This window comes from Pseudochaenichthys georgianus, chromosome 22 (assembly GCF_902827115.2).
Source record: "Pseudochaenichthys georgianus chromosome 22, fPseGeo1.2, whole genome shotgun sequence".
In the NCBI taxonomy this organism is placed as follows: domain Eukaryota; kingdom Metazoa; phylum Chordata; class Actinopteri; order Perciformes; family Channichthyidae; genus Pseudochaenichthys; species Pseudochaenichthys georgianus.
The window spans coordinates 16429182-16451560 of NC_047524.1; the positions used below are offsets into that span (position 1 = coordinate 16429182).

General features: G+C 42.3%; 2 protein-coding genes across 2 annotated transcripts in view; one reads left to right on the forward strand and one right to left on the reverse strand.

Annotated features, from left to right (window-relative positions):
- The window catches only part of eml5 (EMAP like 5), a 41473-nt gene extending 26341 nt beyond the window's left edge, over positions 1-15132 (reverse strand). Inside the window, exons 1-9 of the mRNA XM_034110962.2 lie at positions 14657-15132; positions 8799-8958; positions 6758-6856; positions 6211-6279; positions 2803-2988; positions 2127-2262; positions 1306-1507; positions 526-663; positions 147-403 (exon numbers count right to left, since the gene is read on the reverse strand). Of these exons, the coding sequence (XP_033966853.1) occupies positions 147-403; positions 526-663; positions 1306-1507; positions 2127-2262; positions 2803-2988; positions 6211-6279; positions 6758-6856; positions 8799-8958; positions 14657-14853 (1444 nt within the window). The 5' untranslated portion in view covers positions 14854-15132. The remainder of the gene's footprint in view (positions 1-146; positions 404-525; positions 664-1305; positions 1508-2126; positions 2263-2802; positions 2989-6210; positions 6280-6757; positions 6857-8798; positions 8959-14656) is intronic.
- Positions 15133-15937: 805 nt separating this feature from the next.
- On the forward strand, positions 15938-22298 carry ttc8 (tetratricopeptide repeat domain 8). Its single transcript, XM_034110965.2, has 14 exons — positions 15938-16167; positions 16679-16799; positions 16889-16952; positions 17045-17204; positions 17395-17484; positions 17573-17617; positions 17716-17801; positions 17891-17978; positions 18140-18250; positions 18339-18478; positions 18582-18756; positions 20286-20408; positions 21177-21260; positions 21375-22298. Exons 1-14 carry the CDS (start codon positions 16054-16056, stop codon positions 21489-21491), a joined length of 1518 nt encoding a protein of 505 aa, XP_033966856.1. The 5' UTR covers positions 15938-16053; the 3' UTR covers positions 21492-22298.
- Positions 22299-22379: the final 81 nt, after the last annotated feature.

Below are 22379 nucleotides of genomic sequence, written 5' to 3' on the forward strand. Positions count from 1 at the left end.
CTCAACAGAAGAAGACAAAGAAACTTTATCTCACAAAGGAGCTCGGCTACAGTATCATATCAAAGCAACTGTTTCTCGGTTTTCGATTGTAAGTGTTATACAGAGAAATTGATTTATATTGATATAACTTGGGAACCTGGACTTACTTGGCATTCTGTAGAAGAGCCTCTTGCCGCTGCCATCATTTATCTGCAAAAACTTGCTGTCTGTGGACCAATCCATGTGTGTAATGAAGCTGTTGGATCCGATGCACTCGCCCACTTTCTTGTACCTCTGCACCACGCCATAGATGTCCACTGAATTATCGTTAGAGCCAACAGCCAAGTGGCCCCCGTCGGGAGAATACTTCAACTCATGTATGGCTTCCTTCCTGTCCTTGATGTGGACCACCTCTGTCATATCTCTGCAGGGGACAGCAGAAAAACATGTAGCTTAAATTAGGAGCTAAAATGAGTACAAAATGACGAAGCTCTTCATCATAGTGGCCATTCACAGAGGATTTTCCATTTGGAATTGTGTACCCACCTGACTCGCAGAACGGTGAAGGAGCCATCCTTCATTCCCAGTGCCAGGTGAATGCCATCAGTGCTCACGGCGGCACAGCGGATCGGCTCCTCCATGTTACAGCGAGCAATCAGCGCGTGATCTATAAGGCTCCATATCCTTTGGACACAGAGAAGTCGGACAAATGAAGAGGCAGAGCAGTGATGGGATTACAGAGTCAAACAGCCACAGCAATGAGGTCTGCCCTGTGTCTTTGGACTGTATACTGACAGCTACAACTGCAACTATTATTGTAGACTTTAGTGAGGAAAGAGGTGAAAAAACTAAACTAAATTAATTGGTGCACCGCTATTATAGCATTTTAGAACAGCTAAACGTTGCTATAATTATGATTAGGTAAATATAAAACTAAATATGCTGATTTAGGGCTGTATCAGATTTTACCTACAGGATTCATTTGGCAGGAAGAATTTGAGATAACATCATTACATTGAAATCTATTGAAAATGTTTGACATTGTTTATTGTGTGTTTGGTTTCATTTTTTGGCAAAGGATTGACACTCTAAATGCGAGTGTAGGAAGGTGGAGAGAAAGTCTGTCACCATAAATTGAAGCAAAGTGTACAAAAATAAAAAAAATAGACTAATGGATAGAGTGTGTGGGGGGTGTTGAGGAAGGAAACCAAAGCGAGAACGGAAAGAAACACATTTGTTTTGTCATTTTATAACCAGGGCTATCATAAAAAACATTCTACTGGTTACAATACAAGTAATAGAATCGTAACGTGAGCGGCTCCTCACCTGACTGAGCGATCATCACTTCCTGTCATGGCCAAAGGCTTGGTGGGGTGGACGGCGAGAGCCCACAGCTCCCCCTCACAGTGACCCTGCATGATGAGGAAGGGCTTGGTGCGGTCGTGGACCACCACCTCGAAGATCTCGCTGTCCTGCGTGCCCACCAGGATGTGATCTCCCCGCCAGCACACGCTGCGCACAGACAGCCCTACCAGAAACACAAAACTAGACTTCAAAATCACGGGAAAAAACCTTGAAAAAGCATGCATACATTTGACGACGCTTAAAAAGTCATTATAAGAGACGCGACGGGGATAATAAAGACAGGAGGTGCATATAGCCATCTGCAGACAACCCAGGGCCGAGGTTTTAACAGAAATTATAATGACAGCACATGTTGTCAAGCCAATCTGCAAACTGTGACGCTGGGTAATACAGCAAGGACAGGATGAAGGAAGCATGTGCTGTATACATAATGTGAACATGACATCTGTATACGGCGTCAAACTGCAGCAGAGCTCTGACTTACTGACAACAAGAGGAACAGCAATGTGCAGACGGCTACAAACAGACTGACATGGTCATATACTCCATCTGCAGTCACATTACCCACCTCGGCTATTTTCACCTCTAGCTACTGTTAGGTCCAAGATTATAAATACAAGAGATGGAGAAAATAGAAAAGAAGAAAGAGGGGGTTAGTAAAGAGAACAGAAAGGGTGTTTTTCTTTTGTTGGATTTAGACAGTTCTTCCGTTGCTTCAGGAGACCACAGTTTGGCCTGCAACGTTTCAGTATCAAAGGAAGGAGGAGGCGGTTTGTCTTTACCTTTATATCCTTGGTCTGTTTCCCTGAGATCAATGACAGTAATTGGTTTGAAGTTGAGATCCCACAGCCGGACGCAGCCGTCTCGGCCCCCGGTGGCGAAGCCCTCCTCACAGACATTCATGCTGAAAATCCCTGACTGGAGGAAATGACAGGCTGTCAGTGAGGATCTGCACAACAAATGAGCAATGACAGAACAGGCCCCAGCAACACACCACATATTGCTGCGGCTCAGCCAGGCATTTGTTTGAAAACTGTGGCCTCAAGATAAAACAGAACTAGGTAAACGGGAGGTGTCATATTTCTTTATTTATTACTGAAGAGCTCCACTGATGACCTCCTTGAGCTAACAGTTTCTGTATACATGACAATGCACCTTGTAAAGCCTTCAGTGAGACATTTGGTGGTACAACAAGCAGCCATGCATGCACATGTACTGTAGTTATTATCCCCTCCCCCATCCACCCATCCCCTCACCCAGCTGTTGATCCCATAGATATCATTTAATCCTGCGTGGCAAAAGGCTGATCCTTTTCTACTGAGTAGAATCAAACGTAGCCAGCGTGCATGGCTCCGACCCTGTTTAAGTTGACTAGATTTACTGTGAGTCTTTTGTATCTGGTGCAGCAGGGTGCAAAACCACGCGGTGCCACACAGCAGGAACACACAGCCAACTCACCCCATGAGCTCCTTGCACTGTCCTCATCAGGTTTATCCCTTTCCACACGTAGATGTCGCCATTCAAGGCACCTGAATATGTGACCTCGTCCTTGGCGCAGGCGAGGCAGAGGATGGTTTGGAGATCCCCCGTTTTGCCGAACACACCACGTTTGGGCGTGAGAGCATTACCGCATAAGCTCCAAAACTGCAAACAGAAAAAGAGTAGTGTGGCTAATAATCCCCCCTTGTAATCCTGTGCTGCAAGAATTATGGAACATTTTGATTCAACAAAGTAAAAAACATCCAGTTATTTATGGTTTGACAGCCACACACAGAGCAACTCCATTAATATCACAAACACGTACACCTTGGAAGAAAGCAAGGTCACACTGCAATGTTCCCCCCTCCTCTGTACGCGATACTGGAAACTGTTGCTGGGGGTCAGTGCTGTAACCACCTGATCAGCATTCACAGACATAGACGCACACAGACGCGTGGGCTCATTATTTATGAACAAGGTCATTGCGATGCATGTATGGCCTCCTCTGGGGGCTCAATCTATCAAACAGGGGAGGAGAGAGTGAAAGAGAGACGCTCTGTCTGCATGGAGATGAGATCACAGGGAGAAAGCTCGAGGAGGGTGTCTTGAATGCCGAGACACGGCTGTCTGCACGTTAAAAGACACATTTATCCCAGGCAAGCAGCAGGAACATGTCAGAATGGCTTCTTCTCTGGTTTACCTGAAGAAGAATGAAATCTGAAATCTAGTTTTTCCAATACTGCTCAGAAAAGACAGAAATTGTAGGTGGTATTGTGCCTTTACAAACGCAATAAGTCTGGCTAGTCACACGATGAATACATGAGCTTCTCCACAGTGACAGCCTGTCACACCCTCACTAACAACTATCCTCCTGACTGATAGGGCTGCTGTGTGCCAACAGGAGGGATCGATTATCACAGGCAGCCATCGCAGCCGCAGATACAGCCCTGCAATCACCCATCTGAAGCTTGTAGCACCTCAACAGGACAGGTCTTTCTTAATCCTGAGCTCCTGACCAAGCCTTAAGTGAGCATTTGCATGTGAGGGGTCGAGCCTGAAGGTTAATAGCAAAGATCAAGGGTGTGCGTGTGCGAGTAATCTGGGAAGGTGTATGCGCAGGTGAAAGTGTGTCAAGTGCTGGGGGTTGGCTGAGATGGGGGTGGGAGTTTTTTGTTGTGTCCCAGCCTGTTGCAAAGGAAGCAGGGATGGATGCAGCGTGACTGCACAGCCCTCCCTGCCTTCAACTGATAAAGCAGCATGGCACGGGCGGGGCTAATCCCTTCGCTGCTGAATTACTAAGGAGTCGTGATGCTGAGGGGGTTTACGGTGAGGACAGGAGCAGCAAAGAAAAGCACAGAGGGAGAAGGAGAGCACCGTAAAATTGTGCTGGAAAATGAAACTGCAATTTGTATATGGAATCAGGACCTGCTTGTTTTCTCTAAATCACTTTTTTTTTTTTAAATCCTCCAAAAAAAACCTCTGGTATAGAAGCCTCTCCTCATGACCCAGTAAGTCATCATGAGTTACCTTCACAATCACTTCAAGGCTCATCAACCTTTTAAATTAGTTGAATGCAAAGAGGGGTGAATCTCATCAGCTTCTGCGTCACCCCTCACCCTTTCATCTTGCTCATAATATCCCCCCTGTCAGACCACAGTGACCCTGAAGGACGTCAGACTAGTGCTAAATGCTACGCTAACAGAGGTCAACTCTTTGGCAGTTCACTGCAAAGAAACTGCTGAATGCTGATTTTCTTAAAAGCTGTGGTAATTCATCCCCATGGTGTCAAACTCAAGCTCACCTCTCAAACATACAATACAAAAACACACACAAGTATTTACAGATATGGTTGATGATGCTGTGATGTTACTGTAAATTACAGCATTTGTAGTAAATGGGCTACAACAATAGTTCCCAATCTGAGGGATCTAGAGATTATTAGGATATTAATTAAAACATTTCTGGTGTACAATATTCAGTTTCTCTTTTTATGTGTTCACCCACTTTGCGTCTTTAGAAATAAAGTTAAAAATTTAAAGTGGTGGTGAAAAGATAACTATTTGATTAAAGGGGTCACAAGCCAAAAGGACTGGAGACATTGGGCTAAACACGCAGTGATACAGTCCTTTTTTAATCAGCAACCATTTAGGCTGGGGGCAGATGATTGCTAAGTGTGGTGCTTCTGTGTGTGTGGGCTGCAGATGCCATGCTACGGTCTGACATGTCCTAAATGAATAAAAACACAACACACTGTATAATTAGCTGGGAGAAGCTGCATGTAGGAGAGCGTGGCCAGCAGCCTTGGCCCTCGTCACAAGAGGTTGTGTTTTCCTCTGCGCCCACTAGTGAGTGGATTACTGGGACTAAATCTCCTGGATGCTCTGAGTGCTATAATCGCTGAGCGAGCACAGGACCGGGTAGCAGATGTCCCATGGTCCGCAGGGCGAAGGCTGGGGAATTATGTGGGACAATTGCTGGATTGCCTTGGCATCAGCAAACCAGAAGGGAGGGAAAGAGGAGGAGGGGGGGGAAGACCGGAGGATTCAGTGTGGGAGGGGGGGGGGTGGTGCAGTGGCCGGAGGAGGTTTCTGTGCCACGGCGGTGGGGGAAGAGTTCAGGGGGGAATTACTACGAGAGGAGGCAGGTCAAGCTGGATTGAGTTGAGGGAGTCATCGGTGACATGTTATCCCACAGGGAAATAGGAACAGTAGGCTAAACCTCCCGACTGCATCGCATGCTGCGATGTTCAGCCTCCCGGGGCCAGTGGTCACATTTTACATTTTATTCTGACATTTTGAAAATAAGCTTCATCTGTGGCTTTGGAGTCCTTGTAACTTCCTAATGGTCATACCACTCAAGGAACACTAGTACCTATCCCAAGGCCAGGGTTGGCAAACACACCCTGCATGAGCGACACTCTTCTGTGGAAAATAAGTAATAGAGATAGGCCCGAAAACGAAGAGAGCCCAGGTACAGTTTGCACAGTTGAGTGTTTTCCACAAAGCTGAACGAGGAGAGCTAAAAAGGGGAGATGAGTCGCAGAGTCATAGTTCCTCCATAAAGGGAAACATGTTTCCTCTGTGCACTGCAGATTACTACACATTTGAGGGAAGAGTGTGAGAGTCATTGGCCGTCCTACTTATGTTAAGACCCTAATAACCATGAACTCTAATATAAAATGAATTTGCATACATCTATTTTAAGACTTTGATATGGTCATGGCGATAAAGCATGCAAGCCAGGGAAGAAGGGGGCATGGAGCCAATGGATTCTTTAGACTTACTAAAAATCATAATCTGTTTTCAAATATTATGCAAATGAGCCGCAAGACATCTCAAGAGGCAGCGGTAATCGACAGGGCGTAGAATGACCAGGAAGTAGCTGTACCTTGATATGTTTGACACCACAGCTTACAAGCTTGCTCGGCTGGTATAAATCCCATGATATGTCGAATATCTGCGGGTAAAAAAACAGACAATGATTATTACACGACAACCAAAACACGTTATCAAGCATGTCATTATGCAAAATGATGATCGTTTGAAAATAACTCTTCAATGTGAATTTCATCTAGTTACATGTTTCTCAAATGTAATCAGAAATCTTGAGATCAGATTTCAAAAGAGATGGAAAAGGAACAAAAAAAAACCCAGTAAAAGTGAAAAGAAAGTGTTGCGTGTGTATGCTTGCACAGGCTGAGTTATAATGGTGTGTGGGCTGAATGAGAAAAGAACAGCTGCCCGTATTTCATCTTTTTTAAATTCCTTTTCATTAGCCGTGCGCCCTCTCAGACGGGCTCCGGAAAGCCCATAATCAAACAGGCCTAACTTGTTTATGTCCCCTTTGGGCACGCGCTCCATCCAGCGTTTATAGCTAATTTAATCGGTCGATACCGAGCTTGTGACAGAGACAGACAAGACAGAAAAGTGTTTACCCTGTCTGTATGACCGGGAGCGGCTGCCAAAACTTTTCCTTTCCTCCAGTCCCACACACAGATTGTGTTTTTGGAGTCCAAACCCACGGACACCAGACACTGCAAAGAGAGCAAAAAGAAAGAAAAAAACATCACAGATTGAACCGACTCTGCTCTGTTGCACTAATAACTGCATAACAAACTGAGCTAGCACTGCGGCATGACAGGCTACAGTGTGAGGGCTCCAGAGCAGAACAGTTGTCCAGCCCCCTGGCGCTTCCACTGAGCACATTTGAGTGCTTTTTGCTGGAGGAGCCTCCTATAGCTGAGTGAGTAGGCAGCAGCAGAGCAGAAGAGAGAAGAGCAGCTTTTATGGAAATCCTTCTCTACTTGCTTTACATGATAAAAGATGTCCTCCTTATCCACTGCTAAATAGGTGTTTGACTGTGATAACAGGTCTGCGTTGAGGCATTTCTTACCTTATATTGGATCGGGGGGTTTAAAAGTAACTCTGTAACTAAAACACTCAAGTAATCATTTTATCGATGTGGCTCTAGGCATGTCTTACTGCCATTGGACGCCAATCGGTTCAGCCTGAAATATCCCAATAACTGTTAGAGGGAATGCCTTGAATGTTTGTACAGGCCTTGATGGTCCCATTCAAATGAATCTTAATGACTCTGGTGTTCCCCTGACATTTTCCCCATCACCGCCATGAGGTATAAATGGTACCTATTCATTTGGTTTATGACCAATAATCTTCAAAACGAATCCCTTTCCCATCAGTCTCATCTAGTCTTTTGTTTAGTGCAACATTAACATATGGAACATGGTATACAATAGATCTGCTTTACATAAACTTGTTAGCATTGTCATGGTGAGGAGCATAGCATGTTGATGTTAGCATTTAGCTTAACTTTGCAGAGCTGCTAGCATGGCTATAGATTCTTAGTCTTGCTAATATATCCCACTTAGAAGAGTTGGCATTAATAAAATATGACAACTGAGATGCCAGCACCTTGTAGTGCTGAGAGATTATTGTATGCACTACTGTGTGCAGGCATTGTAACATGAGCAACCACAGCATATTATACTCCATATAGGAATAAAGTAAAACAAAAAGGTCATGAGTTAAATTTGTATTAACAGGCTGGAAAACTGCAGCTCTGACTAAAGTACATAGTAGAGATGTCTCAAACATCAGTGTATATGTTGATATTGCTTTAATTGACGGGCAGAGTAATGGCACCAGGCATTATTCTGGATTATCTTGAGTTCAGCTCTGACTTCCTCTCATTCAGGAAGGGGAGCACTGGAAAGTAAATAGAGCCGCTAAACTGAGAAGCGGTGAAGCTTCCTCTGCCTTTAAATACTGTCACTTTCCATCTAAATCCCCAGCTCTTTACCCGAGCAGGAAAATAGCACGGGGTCATCTCCCGGTCTCTTACTGCAACATACAGGAGGTATTACTCTGAGAACTCCCACGGGAGGAAGGGTAAGACGTGGAAAGATAAAAACCTAGAACTGCTTCCGTACGGTATCGATTTTCATAGTCCACTTCAACATTGGGTTGAGGCTGCAGTGTGTAAGTATTGACTGGTGGTGTGCAGGGTCCTTGCTCAAAAGGAAACACAAGAAGGTTCCCACTGTCCATGTGCGGGCTGTTTCTGTTCACAAGAGTATTTAAAGGCTTACCATGTGCTAAAGCTTTTATCACCTTAACACCACGCATTGCAGCTGACTGTTTTCCTGTCAAATCTACCAAGTAGAGCATGTCTGTGTGCAGCTGTGCAGCCAATACTGCTGGAGTGATCACAGATGTGTCATTCAGTAACTCAGCCCGTCGGGTGAGCTGTAAAAGCCAGCCTGCAGCTCTATGGAGGAGTTTTGATTGCTGCTACTGTGCCTCTCAAAACGAACATTTCTGTTGACACTCTTTTTCTACGAACCAGTGCCTCGAAGAAGATGTTTTTAAATTGGGCGGCAATTCAAACAAGACTACGTAACCGTACATTTCAGTAGATACTATTTGAAAATAGGTGTCATTGTTTCACCACTGTACCTGTCCCTCGAGGTCAAAGGCCAGGCAGGCGATGCCGTGTGAGTGCACATCTTTGAGGATGGACACGGTCTGCACGGTGTAGGAGTCCCATACACAGATATAAGGCTCCTTGCCCACCTGTCCTGTGGCCACCAACACACGCTCCGGATGCAGTGCTAAACTGCACGGAGAGAGAAAAGGGGGAGAAAACATCTGGTTAGTATTGCCATTTTGCGTGACTGTGTGTGTGTTGGTGTGTGACAATGCATTCACCCTCCCAGCATAAACCACTGGGATGAGATGAACACATTAAGTCTGTGATGGCTCTGAACATGGAAGCAGAGGGGCAGCTTGACGATGTGACCAATTAACTCAATCATGCTCAAATACACGGCCTGGCTTCCTACGTGCCTCCAGGGTGTTCGTAAAGTATAAAAAGCAGTGGTGGTGAACATGTGAATTTCATTTCTCTCTATATTTGTCTTTATATATTTGTTCAGTGTCCCTTGAACAACTATCTGTCCATGTAACCTTTTTCTAATTCATGTGGGGTTTCCTCGCATCACCAGGCATATGTTTGTAACACTGTTACATAATCTCCCCACTCCACTCATACCTCCCCCACCCACAAGCATTCCCACTCTACAGCTGAGCAACAGCCCACTGTATAAAGCTGTCACTCCCTCTCCTGCTCCGCCCATCCTTTCAGCGGCCGCCACTCACGTCCCAGGCAGGCCAGAGTGATTCACTGGGCAATTCTTCCTCTTCTCTTGTCCCAGCCTATGTATGTCGTCCTGCAACACACGGAGCTCCCTCCATTATAATCAGGATGCCCAGTTTGCCAACTACTCTCCAGAATGTCTAATCCTGGCTTGCGTTCAGGCAGCAGGCTGGATGAGGCTTCTCGGGTCGGGCATCCTCAACTAAAGGCCTTCTTCCACTTTCACTTCTATACTATACACCTAGACTCGCCTCTCTTTCCGAGTGCTTTTCCTCCCACCTTCACAGGCTGAATCTTTCTGTCTGGCACCTCGTCTGTTTTGTTGAACAAAGCTTTGTCAGTGTAATGTCTGAATCTGAGGTGGCTGAGATGTGATATGTCTGATCTTTGACCCGTCATGACCCTGTTATCTCTCATCACCTCCGCTTACCCACCTTCTTTGTTGAACCTGGCACGATTTGCTTCTTATTTTACCACGTATTATATAATCAGAGCAAAGCAGCTATAAATAGATTTTCAGAGGAAGAGAGAAAAAATGATTGGAACACTTTGAGATGTAGACAGGCGCAGAAGGTAAAAGTGCTTTGGCAAAGGCACGTAGCGCGCAGCTAGTCTTTGTGAAACAACATGGACGCTAAAATGTCCAACATGCTATGGAGTCAATCTCAGGCCAAAACACTCAGCAGGACTTCACTTAGGTCTCACATCCTACCACCTTTAATGTGTATAGTATGTCCATGTTACAGCTTTGGAAATCCAGTTCAGTCTGAGCCAGCTACAACCAGATTTATGTTTCATTTACATTTCTGTCAGCTGAAGAGCTTGCTAAACGCCATCACTAATGACTTGGCCTGCAGTGCATCGCCGAGGTTCTCCTGTTTGATGTATGCAACGGCTGTTTGATTCGGCTGTCTTCCATCTGCCAAGTGTTGAAGTACAAAACTGGCTAACTACTGCAGCAATTAAACAGCCTGTTTTCATGAAGATACGAGGCAGCCACAAAATCAGATATTTTTTTAGACGAGCATGAGACACACCTCTACCCACTCTAGCATAAATGTTTCCCTTCATCAACGTGAGCAAAACACTATTCTTCTATTAAAAACAGGCAGGAATTGTGATAGACCATCGTGATATTGTGAGTTCCTGTTACAACTTTCATTCACATTACCCGGCACGAGTTTCCTTTGTAGGATTTCTGTCTGCAGTGGATTAAAAAGAGGCAGAGGATTAGCATGTTTCTGAATAGCAATACAATTCAGGATATTTTCAAGGATTCTACAAAATGTTTTTAATCCTGCCGCCCATTTAAACTCTATCTGAAACACCTGCCCATGCATCACAGGCTTAACGCTATATCAAACCTGCAATGAAAGTAAACAATAGATGATGGTTTGCTCTGCTTTATTCCACAGTCAACGGGACGGAGAGGAAGAGAGATGGAAAAGGGCTGTATTTATGCACTTGGCTGAACATGTTGTCATAAAGCTGAAGCATTAATAGGCTAAATGATTAATACATTAAGATAAATGAAACTCTTAAATGTATAATCTATTCAATACAATTATAAAAAGTACCAGCCCTAATAAACATAGTATTGTGCAGAAACGATGAGTATCCGTACTCATCAATGAGTAGACATTTCATCTCTACATATTTTTCCATCAGATCTTTCTGAAAATAACATGAATAATTGATCATCATATCCACATTGAAAATCAATACAGTGAATATCTTCCAGAAGGGCCAATATGCAGTATATAGTATTAAGACATTATCACTATTAAGGTATTTGGTAAAATCGTTATGATGTTTAATTTTCAACTCATAAATAAACTATAATAACCTAAAGTTTGTCGCCATTGACATCACATAGTTAGGGTAAAGTGAGGAGTTTAAAATCAGAGCAGGTGTAACTGCTTCCTCCTAATCTGTGTGAAACTATCATCTAACTAACATCACCTCTTTAACAGGACGTCTGTCCCGGCAACAACAATGCTGAATAACGCTGTAGAGCTAGCAGTAACTGTACTGCACCCCGGAGGACCCTGATTGGAGGAGACAGATGTGCTCTTTAGAGAGCATGCAGCTACTCACAGTAATGATTTGACCTACGACCTCAGCATCTCACTGGCACTCTGCACAGAGCACCTGGAAATATGTGTAAGGGTAAGGAGCTGAAGAAGCAGACAGCATTGTCATCAACAGTAAAGGGTAAAGCTCTGATGTGATGTCTATTTTTCTACAGTCTTCTCACTAGGTTTTCTTGGACTTCTTATTTTATTGTGGTTATGGTTCAAAATGTTAATTATTTAATAAGGTGGTGAATGACACCAAAGTAAGCAGAGGTTGTATAGTTGTCTTTGTACTCTGAATTATAAAATAAAAAAGTATATTTGAATCATATTGTCAACATTACTTGCCTGAAAGCTCATTCCCACACATTCACCTATACATTCATTTTCACCAAATTCACCTTTACAAAGTAATTTCGCATTAACAACTTTAACTTGTTCAATATTAATATTGTTAGAATCTCGAAAAAAGACCAGATTGCATGTACATCACACAATCTATAATGACTTCACAGAACATGGTTTGTTTTGTATGATTTGTAATAATTGTGCAGATTTAGTTCACCCAGTTCACAGAGTGCAAGAGTCTATTCTGCATTCCTGTAGTAGGTCATTGAATGCACCTTCATACTGCTTAAACAATTCTAATTAGGGAATAATAAAATACATGTATTCACTAAATATCTCCAAGGTCACTTAAACAAGACCATTCTCTGTCTAGCATCTATGGTCCATAACTTTGGCTGGAGTCCATCATAAAGTTAACAAGATATTGTAACATGAGACAGCCGTTTACCCCGCCTCCATAACACTGTCTCATTAACTGCTCTATTACAGCACACATGAATCAGCCAAGATGTGGAATAACAGCAGAAAATAAAGCCAGGGTAGGATCTTTTGAGAATTTTAAAAGCTGATGACAAGACAAAAGCTGATTTTTGGCACAGAAAGTTATATTCTAATTTATACAGAATATGTATAACATAAATAAAATATGTACTTCCCTTTCAACTATCCTACTGGGACTGGATATTGGAAACTCATGGGGATCACACACTTGAAGCACCCTTTAGTATTGAGCTGATTTTTTTAGTGTGTGTTTGTGTTTTGAATGCATTTGTGTGCATTGTTCAGGGCACTGTGTCCATGTTCTGCATGTTCTGCATGATAGCAAATAGGAGAAGTTAAGCTCTGTGGTCCTGACTCCTATGGATTTTTAGCAGTAGCCTCAGGTTCTTTGAGTTTGGACTGGAATACATAACTGAGCTGCAACATAGTGGAACTCCTACAGAAATGTGTGAGGAAAATACCATTTTACTACACATTTTACAAAGGTTGATAATTGTGTTTTAACTAACATTAACAGCACACTAATATTCTCAGTCCATTGTGATATTGCCTTATCTCCTCCACATCAGACTGGGAGACCAGTTTGAAGAGGCTGCAGGGCAAAATAAACCAGGAGGTAAAAACAGAGCCAGCAATTCATTCATGAAATAAAACACCCATTTGTACTTAGTTCACAAACAACCAAAATGGGCTGAGAAAAGGAAACAGAGAGAGAGAGAGAGAGAGAGAGAGAGAGAGAGAGAGAGGGGGGGGGGGGGATTGGGAATCTAGTGCTTTCTGAGGGGGCTGAATCTATTCCACATGAGTTCGTGCAACGTGAGAGCAGTCCAACAATTATTCAGCACTGCTGAGGACTGCTCACCAGTCAGATTGAAGTCTAAGTCAAAGGAAGAGTTCATTTAATGCACTCCTCTGAGATCTGCAGTTCAAATGATTATTATCCAGTCTGTGTGAATAATGGTCAACAGCTCAAGAGATCTGTGTAGCCAAAGATTTATATCCAACAACATGGCTGCAGAAAAAGCAACAAAATGACACCAAAAGGAACCTGATCGGACTGAATCCTAGCAAATGCTCTCGCCCCAGTGAGAGCGGAAGTACAGGTGGCCAATGTGCTGGTTTACCAATGAATTACTCTTGTATTGGTCTCGCATTGCACTCAGTGACTCCTCCAGGTAACGTTTGAACTCAGGCACTTCGCCCAGAGGGCAGCCCGGGGTTAGCATCTCTATTGTCTCATTAATAATGGAGCAGGAGTCCAGCTGACTACCGACACAGTATATAATGCTAGTCATCTCCAGGCCAACCCACACATGTATGTCAACACAAGCGCTGGAGCGTTTGACACAGGCACTGTTCTGAGTCATGCTGAGAAAAGTTGGAAAGGCATGTTCATTGTATACGTGATGTAACACAGGTTGTTGTGTTGTATCAAAGAGAAGGCGACTTGAGGGTATATTTGATTCACCACAACCCACATATAGCTTTCCAATTCAAGGATACCTTCAAGGACAGCTGTGCTCAAGTGCCTTTCTCAGAATTGCACATTAGCATTATTGCTCTGAGAGTGCTGTTATGTGCAGGCTGCTGTTTTAAAAAGAGCTTTTTTATTATGTCCTACCAGACAACGATCAAACAAGCAATGCCAGCAACAAATTATGAATTAAGGCAATCTAAAAATACATTAATAGTCGAACGATATCATGATAAATTACTCTTTAGAATCATTTTTTTAAAAGATCAAATTCCAAGTATTGTCTTTAACACATCTGGATTTGCTGATTTTCTTCGTGTGTTAAAATGAAATACCCTTCAGTTTTGGACTTTCAGTAGGACCAGACATTCAACAACGTTAAAAAAAACATAATTCTCAGGAAGTTCAACTATTTTATAGACTAAATCAGTCATTTAGATTTGATGATAGCAGCCATGCAGTCATAAGAGGAGTGGCAGCTGTGTAATCTTCAGTAGTGAGAGACAAGACTTCACCCTTGGTTAAGCTGGTTAAAGGCATCAGCCCTGCTGGAGTCACACTGACGCCCCTTATAAACTCCGGTGAGTAGGTGTGTGGCCCTTGAGTTCCCTGGAGCTAAACACATTTATATATCATATTACACTAGCAAGGTGACACCAGCACCCACAATGACAACAGTTCTGTATCCATTCATTTTATGCTGTGGGTCAGCTGCTGTCCGAGGTGCTGAAACAAACTGTTGTGAGTATAATTACACTACCTGATTATGTCATCGTTGTGCCCCAGGTAAAATTTCTGCTTATGCTCCCGGGTGTTGTACACAACTCCCACACCGGCGACAAAATAGACTATTTCCTTGGCGGCGGTGTAGTACAGGTTGTTGCGGCACTGATGTCCCCGGTATCCGTACACCCACTCCAGTCTCAGGTGGCAGCTGGGAGCAGTCCTGTCAGCCATGTCCGCACTTCCGTATGTGTCTCTCTGTCGCGTATGTTTTCTGATATAGTGTCATTCACCAAAAAGGATTTATTTTAAGCCCGTGTGTCCCATTAGTTCCGTTGCATTTCCACGAGTCCCGAGAGAGCGTTGAAATTAGGCATTTTTGAGGGTCATGTGAATTTATAGTCTCGCAGTCGGATAGGATGAAATCCCTCTGTCTCTATTTGAGAAACAGCTTTTTTAGGCGGTGGTTCTCATTGTGGCAGTCCACTTGTACTTCTGCAGCCCGAGGCTCGCGGTCCTCCTCGACACAGGTCAAAGCTCCTGTCAAATCCTACAAAGATGGAGCTGCGCTGTTATTCCGCAAGCACCGCCCACAAAGATGACGGATCAGCGCATCGTCCAATCAGATCCTTTAACTCGTCCGCTAGAGAAAAAAAAAAAGCAGGAGCAGACATCTACGTCATAGCTGGAAAGTTGTGCCAAGCTACATTTTAAAATAAATGTACAATAAAAACGATTGTCCGTTCAAATTGACGAATTGTGTCGTATTGGAAATGTCATTCATTTTTTTTTTTGTGAATTGTACATACAAAAAATCCCTTTCAAATATATTTTATTTTATTATAATGTAATATACATGCTCTTATACTACTAAATGTTATAGGCCTCACTTTATTATCATAATATAAAGAATGGACACATTTTAATTTCAAACACAGTACACCCAAGTCCATGGATACTTTGATATGTCCATGAAATACCTTTTACATTTATTCATTTAATCGATTTATTTTCATTTGCCATCTTTCATTTATGCTTTTTTCGCAAACTTGTCTTAGCTTTTGTGTCTTAGCTATTTACCCTTTTCTCTTTTACAGGTGATGATTTTCTTTTAAACATTTAATAAAAGGACGTTTTTGTTATTTCTATATTATAATGAATGATAATGTAGAACTAATCAAAGTGCTCTGTAACCTTTGTTGTACGTGACATGTTATAGAAAAGAGTATATTATGTAATATTAAAATTGTTATATATTTTGTGTGGTGTGTGTTTCTCCCATGGGTTTCTCCTAGAGGAAGCACAGCAGTGAAGCACCGCCCCCTCCACGGTTGCCGAGCGACAGAGGAAGCTTCACTCTCGCCATTATCCCAGTTCTAAACAGCTTTAGCTTGGTAGCCGAATTTTACACCTAATTTTACTCCGAACAAAGCGATGGAGGTGACAATGGACCCGTTGTTTCTGGCGTGGAGCTATTTCAGACGGCGAAAACTCCAACAATGTTCTGATATTTGCACAACAATATTACAAGACAACTCGTACGACCAGGTACTGTGGTGCAGTTAGCCTGGGGCTAGCCTAGCATGCTAGCGATTATCCATTAAGAAAAGCCTGCTAGTTTGCTAACGCAGGAAAGCAGGAAAACCTGGAGTTTAATCCCGATTAGTCCAGTACTTGTAGTTTAACATAATTAAACTGAGGTAATGTTAACGTTATATTTACTGGCTAGTCTTGAACCAACATTTATATTGTTTTTTGAAACATATTCGTGTCACTGCTGTGCATTTCTTTTTCACATCTCATTTCTGTTTTTCTTTGAACCATGTTTTCCCGTTCATTTTCTATTTCCCCTTATTTATTCACATCTGTCCTCAATTTCTGTCCTCTTCTCTCACTGATTCACTGCATGCTGTCCCAAGGACTCCTCTTTACCTATCTCAGAGGTAACCATGTTCCTCTCTGCCATCCTTTGTGGTGACGACATTTCAACAAAGACTGTAACATGTTCACCTGAACATCCGTGGCCATCTATATGATTGAAACATTGTCTGCTTCATAGGCTGCATGGAGCTTGAAAACCCGTGCTCTCACAGAGATGGTGTATATAGATGAAGTTGAGGTCGACCAGGAGGGCATTGCTGAGATGATGCTGGACGAGAGCTCTATTGCTCAAGTTGCACGTGAGTTCAAACTCTTCTCATTGCCTTACATTTAGGTATATTAGCAATTCTTAAATGTGTCTGATTGATAAGTCTTCACTTTCTGCCAGGACCCGGCACATCACTGAGGCTCCCTGGAACCAGTCATGGCGGAGGTCCCACACCGGCTATCAGGTACTGTCTGCCAGGCTAAAATGCTTTTACCATTGACAACTTTTTCAACAAAGTAATTAACAGTGATCTAATTTGTATTTTATGAATGCAAGGCCTTTGACACAATCAGGGCGTCCTATAACAGGATTTGTGAGACCCAGCACACAGTCAGGGCGTCCTGGGACAATGGAGCAGGCCATCAAGACCCCGCGCACTGCCAGCACTGCTCGTCCTGTCACTAGTGCTTCTGGAAGATTCATCCGTCTTGGAACAGTGAGTACATGTGCATGAAAGTGTGTCAGTCTGCAGTGACTGAGAGGCTTCATGTGAAACAATCGGAATTTGGCTTCTCAGTATTATCTGCCTCTCAGAAATGATTATTTCCAAATAATGTGACATTATTTTGCTACATTGACTGTGAAGGTGATATTTGGCATTACATTTTGTTTCACTGTTTCTATAGGCTTCAATGTTAACCAATCCCGAAGGACCATTTATAAATTTGTCAAGACTAAATATGGCCAAGTATTCTCAAAAGCCTAACTTATCCAGGGTAAGAATGATACTGTTATTTGCATACACAAAAAATAATACATATTTGTTTCTTCTCATATCAAGTAACCATTATTTCGCTTTCTCAGACACTTTTTGAGTACATCTTCCATCATGAAAATGATGTGAATAATGTAAGTGTTCACTAAAGCTACTTCATTAATAATATTCATGATACTTTGTTAGATTGTTGACTATTAAAAATGCAACTGAAACCTTATATTTTGTCCAGGCTTTAGATTTGGCTGCTCAAGCTACTGAACACGCCCAGTTCAAAGACTGGTGGTGGAAAGTTCAGCTGGGGAAATGCTACTACAGGTACCTTACAGACATCTGCTCATTTCTGATGTTTAATGACATTTCATTTTTATAAATCATGCTATGAGTAATGTCACCGGTCTTTGCAGGCTTGGTTTGTATAGAGAATCAGAAAAACAGTTTAGATCAGCTCTCAACCATCAAGAGGTCGTGGATACATATCTCTACCTTGCAAAGGTAGGGAAACATTACCGATTTGATGCATATTGGAAAATAGACATTAAAGCATATAAGCATGTTCAAAAACCCAAAATACAAGAATAGACCTGAAAAGGAATATGATATTTCCCTGGTAAGCCAATAGTTTGCTTATTAAACCTTGCATGTTTTCCCCTTAGGTGTATCAGCGCCTGGATCAACCAATAACAGCACTCAGCCTTTTCAAGCAAGGTCTGGACCATTTTCCTGGTGAAGTTACTCTTCTAACAGGAATCGCTCGCATACACGAGGTACAGTTTGATCCTTACTAAAGAGTCAAATTAGATAACACTGCCATAATGAAATGGGAAGCCATATTTATTGTTTATACTGTCACAGGAGATGAACAACATTCCATCAGCCACAGAGTATTACAAAGATGTCCTGAAGCAGGACAACACTCACGTGGAGGCTATAGCCTGCATAGGCAGCAATCACTTCTACACCGATCAGCCTGAGATCGCACTGCGCTTTTACAGGTCAGAAAAATATTTATGCATAAGAAATGTAATGCATTTTTACAGGATATGTAATGAGAAATGATATCCCATCTGTGATTAAATAAGTTTCTCCCATTGCTAGACGGCTACTCCAGATGGGAGTTTATAACTGCCAGCTGTACAACAACCTGGGTTTGTGCTGCTTCTACGCGCAGCAGTACGACATGACTCTGTCCTCATTCGAGAGGGCCCTGGCTCTGGTGGCCAATGATGAAGAGCAGGCTGATGTGTGGTACAACGTTGGACATGTAGCTGTGGTGAGTTACCAATCACTTAAAATATCCCAGAATGTCTGAGTGCTGCAGGAATGAGTCCCAAAAAACGGAAACGAGTTAACATCTTTGATCTTCCAGTTCCCTCGTCTCAGGAGTGGGAGCTTTCTATTGGTTTTTGTTTAGATGCCTGAAATAACCTCAGGATATTATCAGGTTTTGTGCTACAACTTAAAATATGTCAGTTATTATCAAACTTCTGAATTATGATTTTTTTTCTTTTCAAAAAAGCGGCTGTTAAGCAGCTGAATGGGACTCTAAAGGTCGTCAGAGACATCATGACATCCAAGGTCTGGAAAACCTCATCTACTCAGTGGAGGGGTTTTGTTAAAGTTATGCCACTTAGCTTTGAACTTTTAAAGATTGCATTTGCACCAAAATCATTAAGTAGTGTTTATTTGTTAGGATTATCTTGCTAAACAAAAGGTGTAAATATAATTTACCCTTTTTTTGACACTGAGCTTTTTCTGGCATTAATCAAAAATGTAATGAAGAAATTCATCATCAAGAGGCTTTTTTTCTTGGGAACCATCCATCCATCCATCTTCTCCCGCTTATCCGTGGTCGGGTCGCGGGGGTAGCAGTTCCAGCAGAGAGCCCCAAACTTTCTTTTCCCTGGCGACATCAACCAGCTCTGACTGGGGGATCCCAAGGCGCTCCCAGGCCAGCAAAGAGATATAATCCCTCCACCTGGTCCTAGGTCTACCCCTTGGTCTCTTCCCAGCTGGACGTGCCTGGAACACCTCCCTAGGGAGGTGCCCAGGTGGCATCCTAACTAGGTGCCCGAACCACCTCAACTGGCTCCTTTCGGCGCGAAGGAGGAGCGGCTCAACTCCGAGTCCCCCCTGATGACCGAACTTCTCACCTTATCTTTAAGGGAGACACCAGCCACCCGGCGGAGAAAACCCATCTCGGCCGCTTGTATCCGCGATCTCGTTCCTTCAGTCATGACCCATCCTTCATGACCATAGGTGAGGGTAGGAACGAAAATGGCCCGGTAGACAGAGAGCTTTGCCTTCTGGCTCAGCTCCCTTTTCGTCACAACGGTGCGGTAAAGCGACTGCAGTACCGCTCCCGCTGCTCCGATTCTCCGACCCATCTCACGCTCCATTGTTCCCTCACTCGAGAACAAGACTCCGAGATACTTGAAATCCTTCACTTGGGGTAAGGACTCATTCCCTACTTGGAGTGGACAGTCCATCGGTTTCCTGCTGAGAACCATGGCCTCAGATTTGGAGGTGCTGATCCTCATCCCAGCCGCTTCACACTCGGTTGCGAACCGATCCAGTGAGTGCTGAAGGTCGCAGACCGATGAAGCCATCAGAACCACATCATTTCTTTGATTAATAACAAACAAAAAAATGAAATTCCTGTAGCACTCTTTACTCAATGTAACCCCTTTTGATATGGTTTACAGTTAAAATAATGTATATTCATTTATTGTTAAGAGAACTTAAAAGCTTACATCAAATGCACACAAATGGGTACAGTGTTTGAATGTTTTCTTTTTACAGGGCATTGCAGACTTGACGCTGGCTTACCAGTGTTTTAAACTGGCTTTGGCTTTTAATAATGACCATGCTGAGGCCTACAACAACTTGGCTGTGCTGGAGCTGCGCAAAGGTCGAATCGAACAGGTGAAGACAAATCCTTAAGTCATGTAGCTTTTATTCCACTGTTAAAATATGACGTATGAGATCATAACTTTGTAATTTTAAACCCTCTAATACACCGGAATTAGCTAGCTATTACACCACAAGAAGCCACTAGGTAATAAATCAATTTAGCAATAACATTATATTGTAGGACAAGACATTATGAGATGTATTTGGTTATCTCACAGCAACAAAGGCTGTGTGTTCCCCACATATACAGCTAGGTGGCAGCCATCAGCTGAAAGTCATGCCATGCTAACACAAGCTGAAATAAGTGCTGGAATAATAAAACTGGTGTGTTTTTGGATAATGATATTTAGAATGGTAGTTATGAGTGAAACTATTATTGTGTAGTGATATATATTATAGTGTTATTTGGACGAACAGCACACAAAGTATCTATTGTTTAATTGTTTTGAATGCCTTAAAAGTCTGATTGCAACACTGCATTATACCATAAAGACAGTTGATATGTAGAGTCTTCAGTAAACACCAACAGTTATATTCTTCAAGCTTAACTTAAACTGCCCCTGAGCTAATGAAATGTTAGAATGGCTCATGATTAAGCTTGAAGATGCTCATTCTTCAGATGTTACTATAAATGAGGAATTGCAAGCTATAGTTAAAGCAACATTTCTGCTGTTTTTCTAATTATATAAAATGTATGAGCCCAGTGAGAATCTGAATGTCTGATTTAATGGAATTTCTTCATATATAAATGTTGATAATATGAATGTTTCTTTGACCCAGTCTAAAGCCTTCCTGCAGACGGCTGAATCACTGGCTCCTCACATGTATGAGCCACACTACAATCTCTCCATTCTCTCTGAAAAGGTAATTTATCCCTTTTTTTTATATCTGATTCTAAACATCTGAACTAGTTAAAGGGGCAAAGTAAAATCTCCACAACACAGTCTACCCAAGTGCTTTTTTTCCTTCTGTTTCTAGATTGGCGACCTTCAGAGCAGCTACACTGCCGCCCTAAAGTCTGAGGACTCCTTTCCGGAGCATGTTGACACTCAGCAGCTTCTGAAGCAACTTCGAGAACACTTTTCGGTGCTGTGAGTGTCTGTCCAGCATGCGTAGGAAGCAAGGTGTGGTTTGAATAATGTAGTTGTCATAGATAAGACATATTGTGCCGTCTTAAGCTTCATAACAATCAGACATAGAAACCAACAAATGGACTTTCGTTTTGGTGTTTATTTATCAAATGCTTTGTATTGACTAAACTCTCAGTTTATTTGGTACATCGTCTTCATTCAACAAAAATAGTAATCTTGCCACTGCCTTGATTGGTTAGTAGGTTTGTGTGTGACTGAATTAACTGACAGAAAAGTTAAGCAGTGGAAATATTCTAAATATATCATACACTCAAACTGATATTGATTTATTTTAGGTAGCCCTTTTTTAAGAGGCTATTATATGTTTTGCTGCCAGCCACATCAACAACAATACATCGCGTCCCATGCTGGTACTGCTGTATTTTTCCAAAGTAAGGGCTTGTCGACCACTGTTAGTGGAAAATACAGTGAGTTTGGATAAGAATTTCATGCAACACAATTTAAAAACATCTGAACAAATCCTTTACCTTAATAACTCAATGCTAAGTGATATCTTAATGCTGCGTGGTGACTTGTAAGTATGTACAATTATGTAGAGGTGGGTGTTAACTTAATGTACAGACCTGTATAGTATAGTCATATGCACATAAAAAAGGTCATTTATTTATTTTATTACTAGAAAATGGTGATCTTACATTTGATAGTTCACTGCATAACTCAAATGTATTTTATTACGTTTACCTTGCCATTGTGTAGTTTCCACAAATATTGAAAGGACAATAAAAAAAGATTTGGAAGTTGTGTTAAAGTATTTTCAATGGTCTCAATTCTTGATTGCAACAATTAATACAAAAAAAATCACATTAACCTGCAGACCTTGTTGTCATTTGGC

Coding starts and splice junctions, on each gene's coding strand:
- ttc8 (XM_034110965.2), top strand. CDS start 16,054: ATGGAGGTGACAATGGACCCGTTGTTTCTGGCGTGGAGCTATTTCAGA. Junction 17,802..17,890: donor CTGGGGAAATGCTACTACAG/GTACCTTACAGA, acceptor CGGTCTTTGCAG/GCTTGGTTTGTATAGAGAAT. Junction 20,409..21,176: donor GCAAAGGTCGAATCGAACAG/GTGAAGACAAAT, acceptor TCTTTGACCCAG/TCTAAAGCCTTCCTGCAGAC.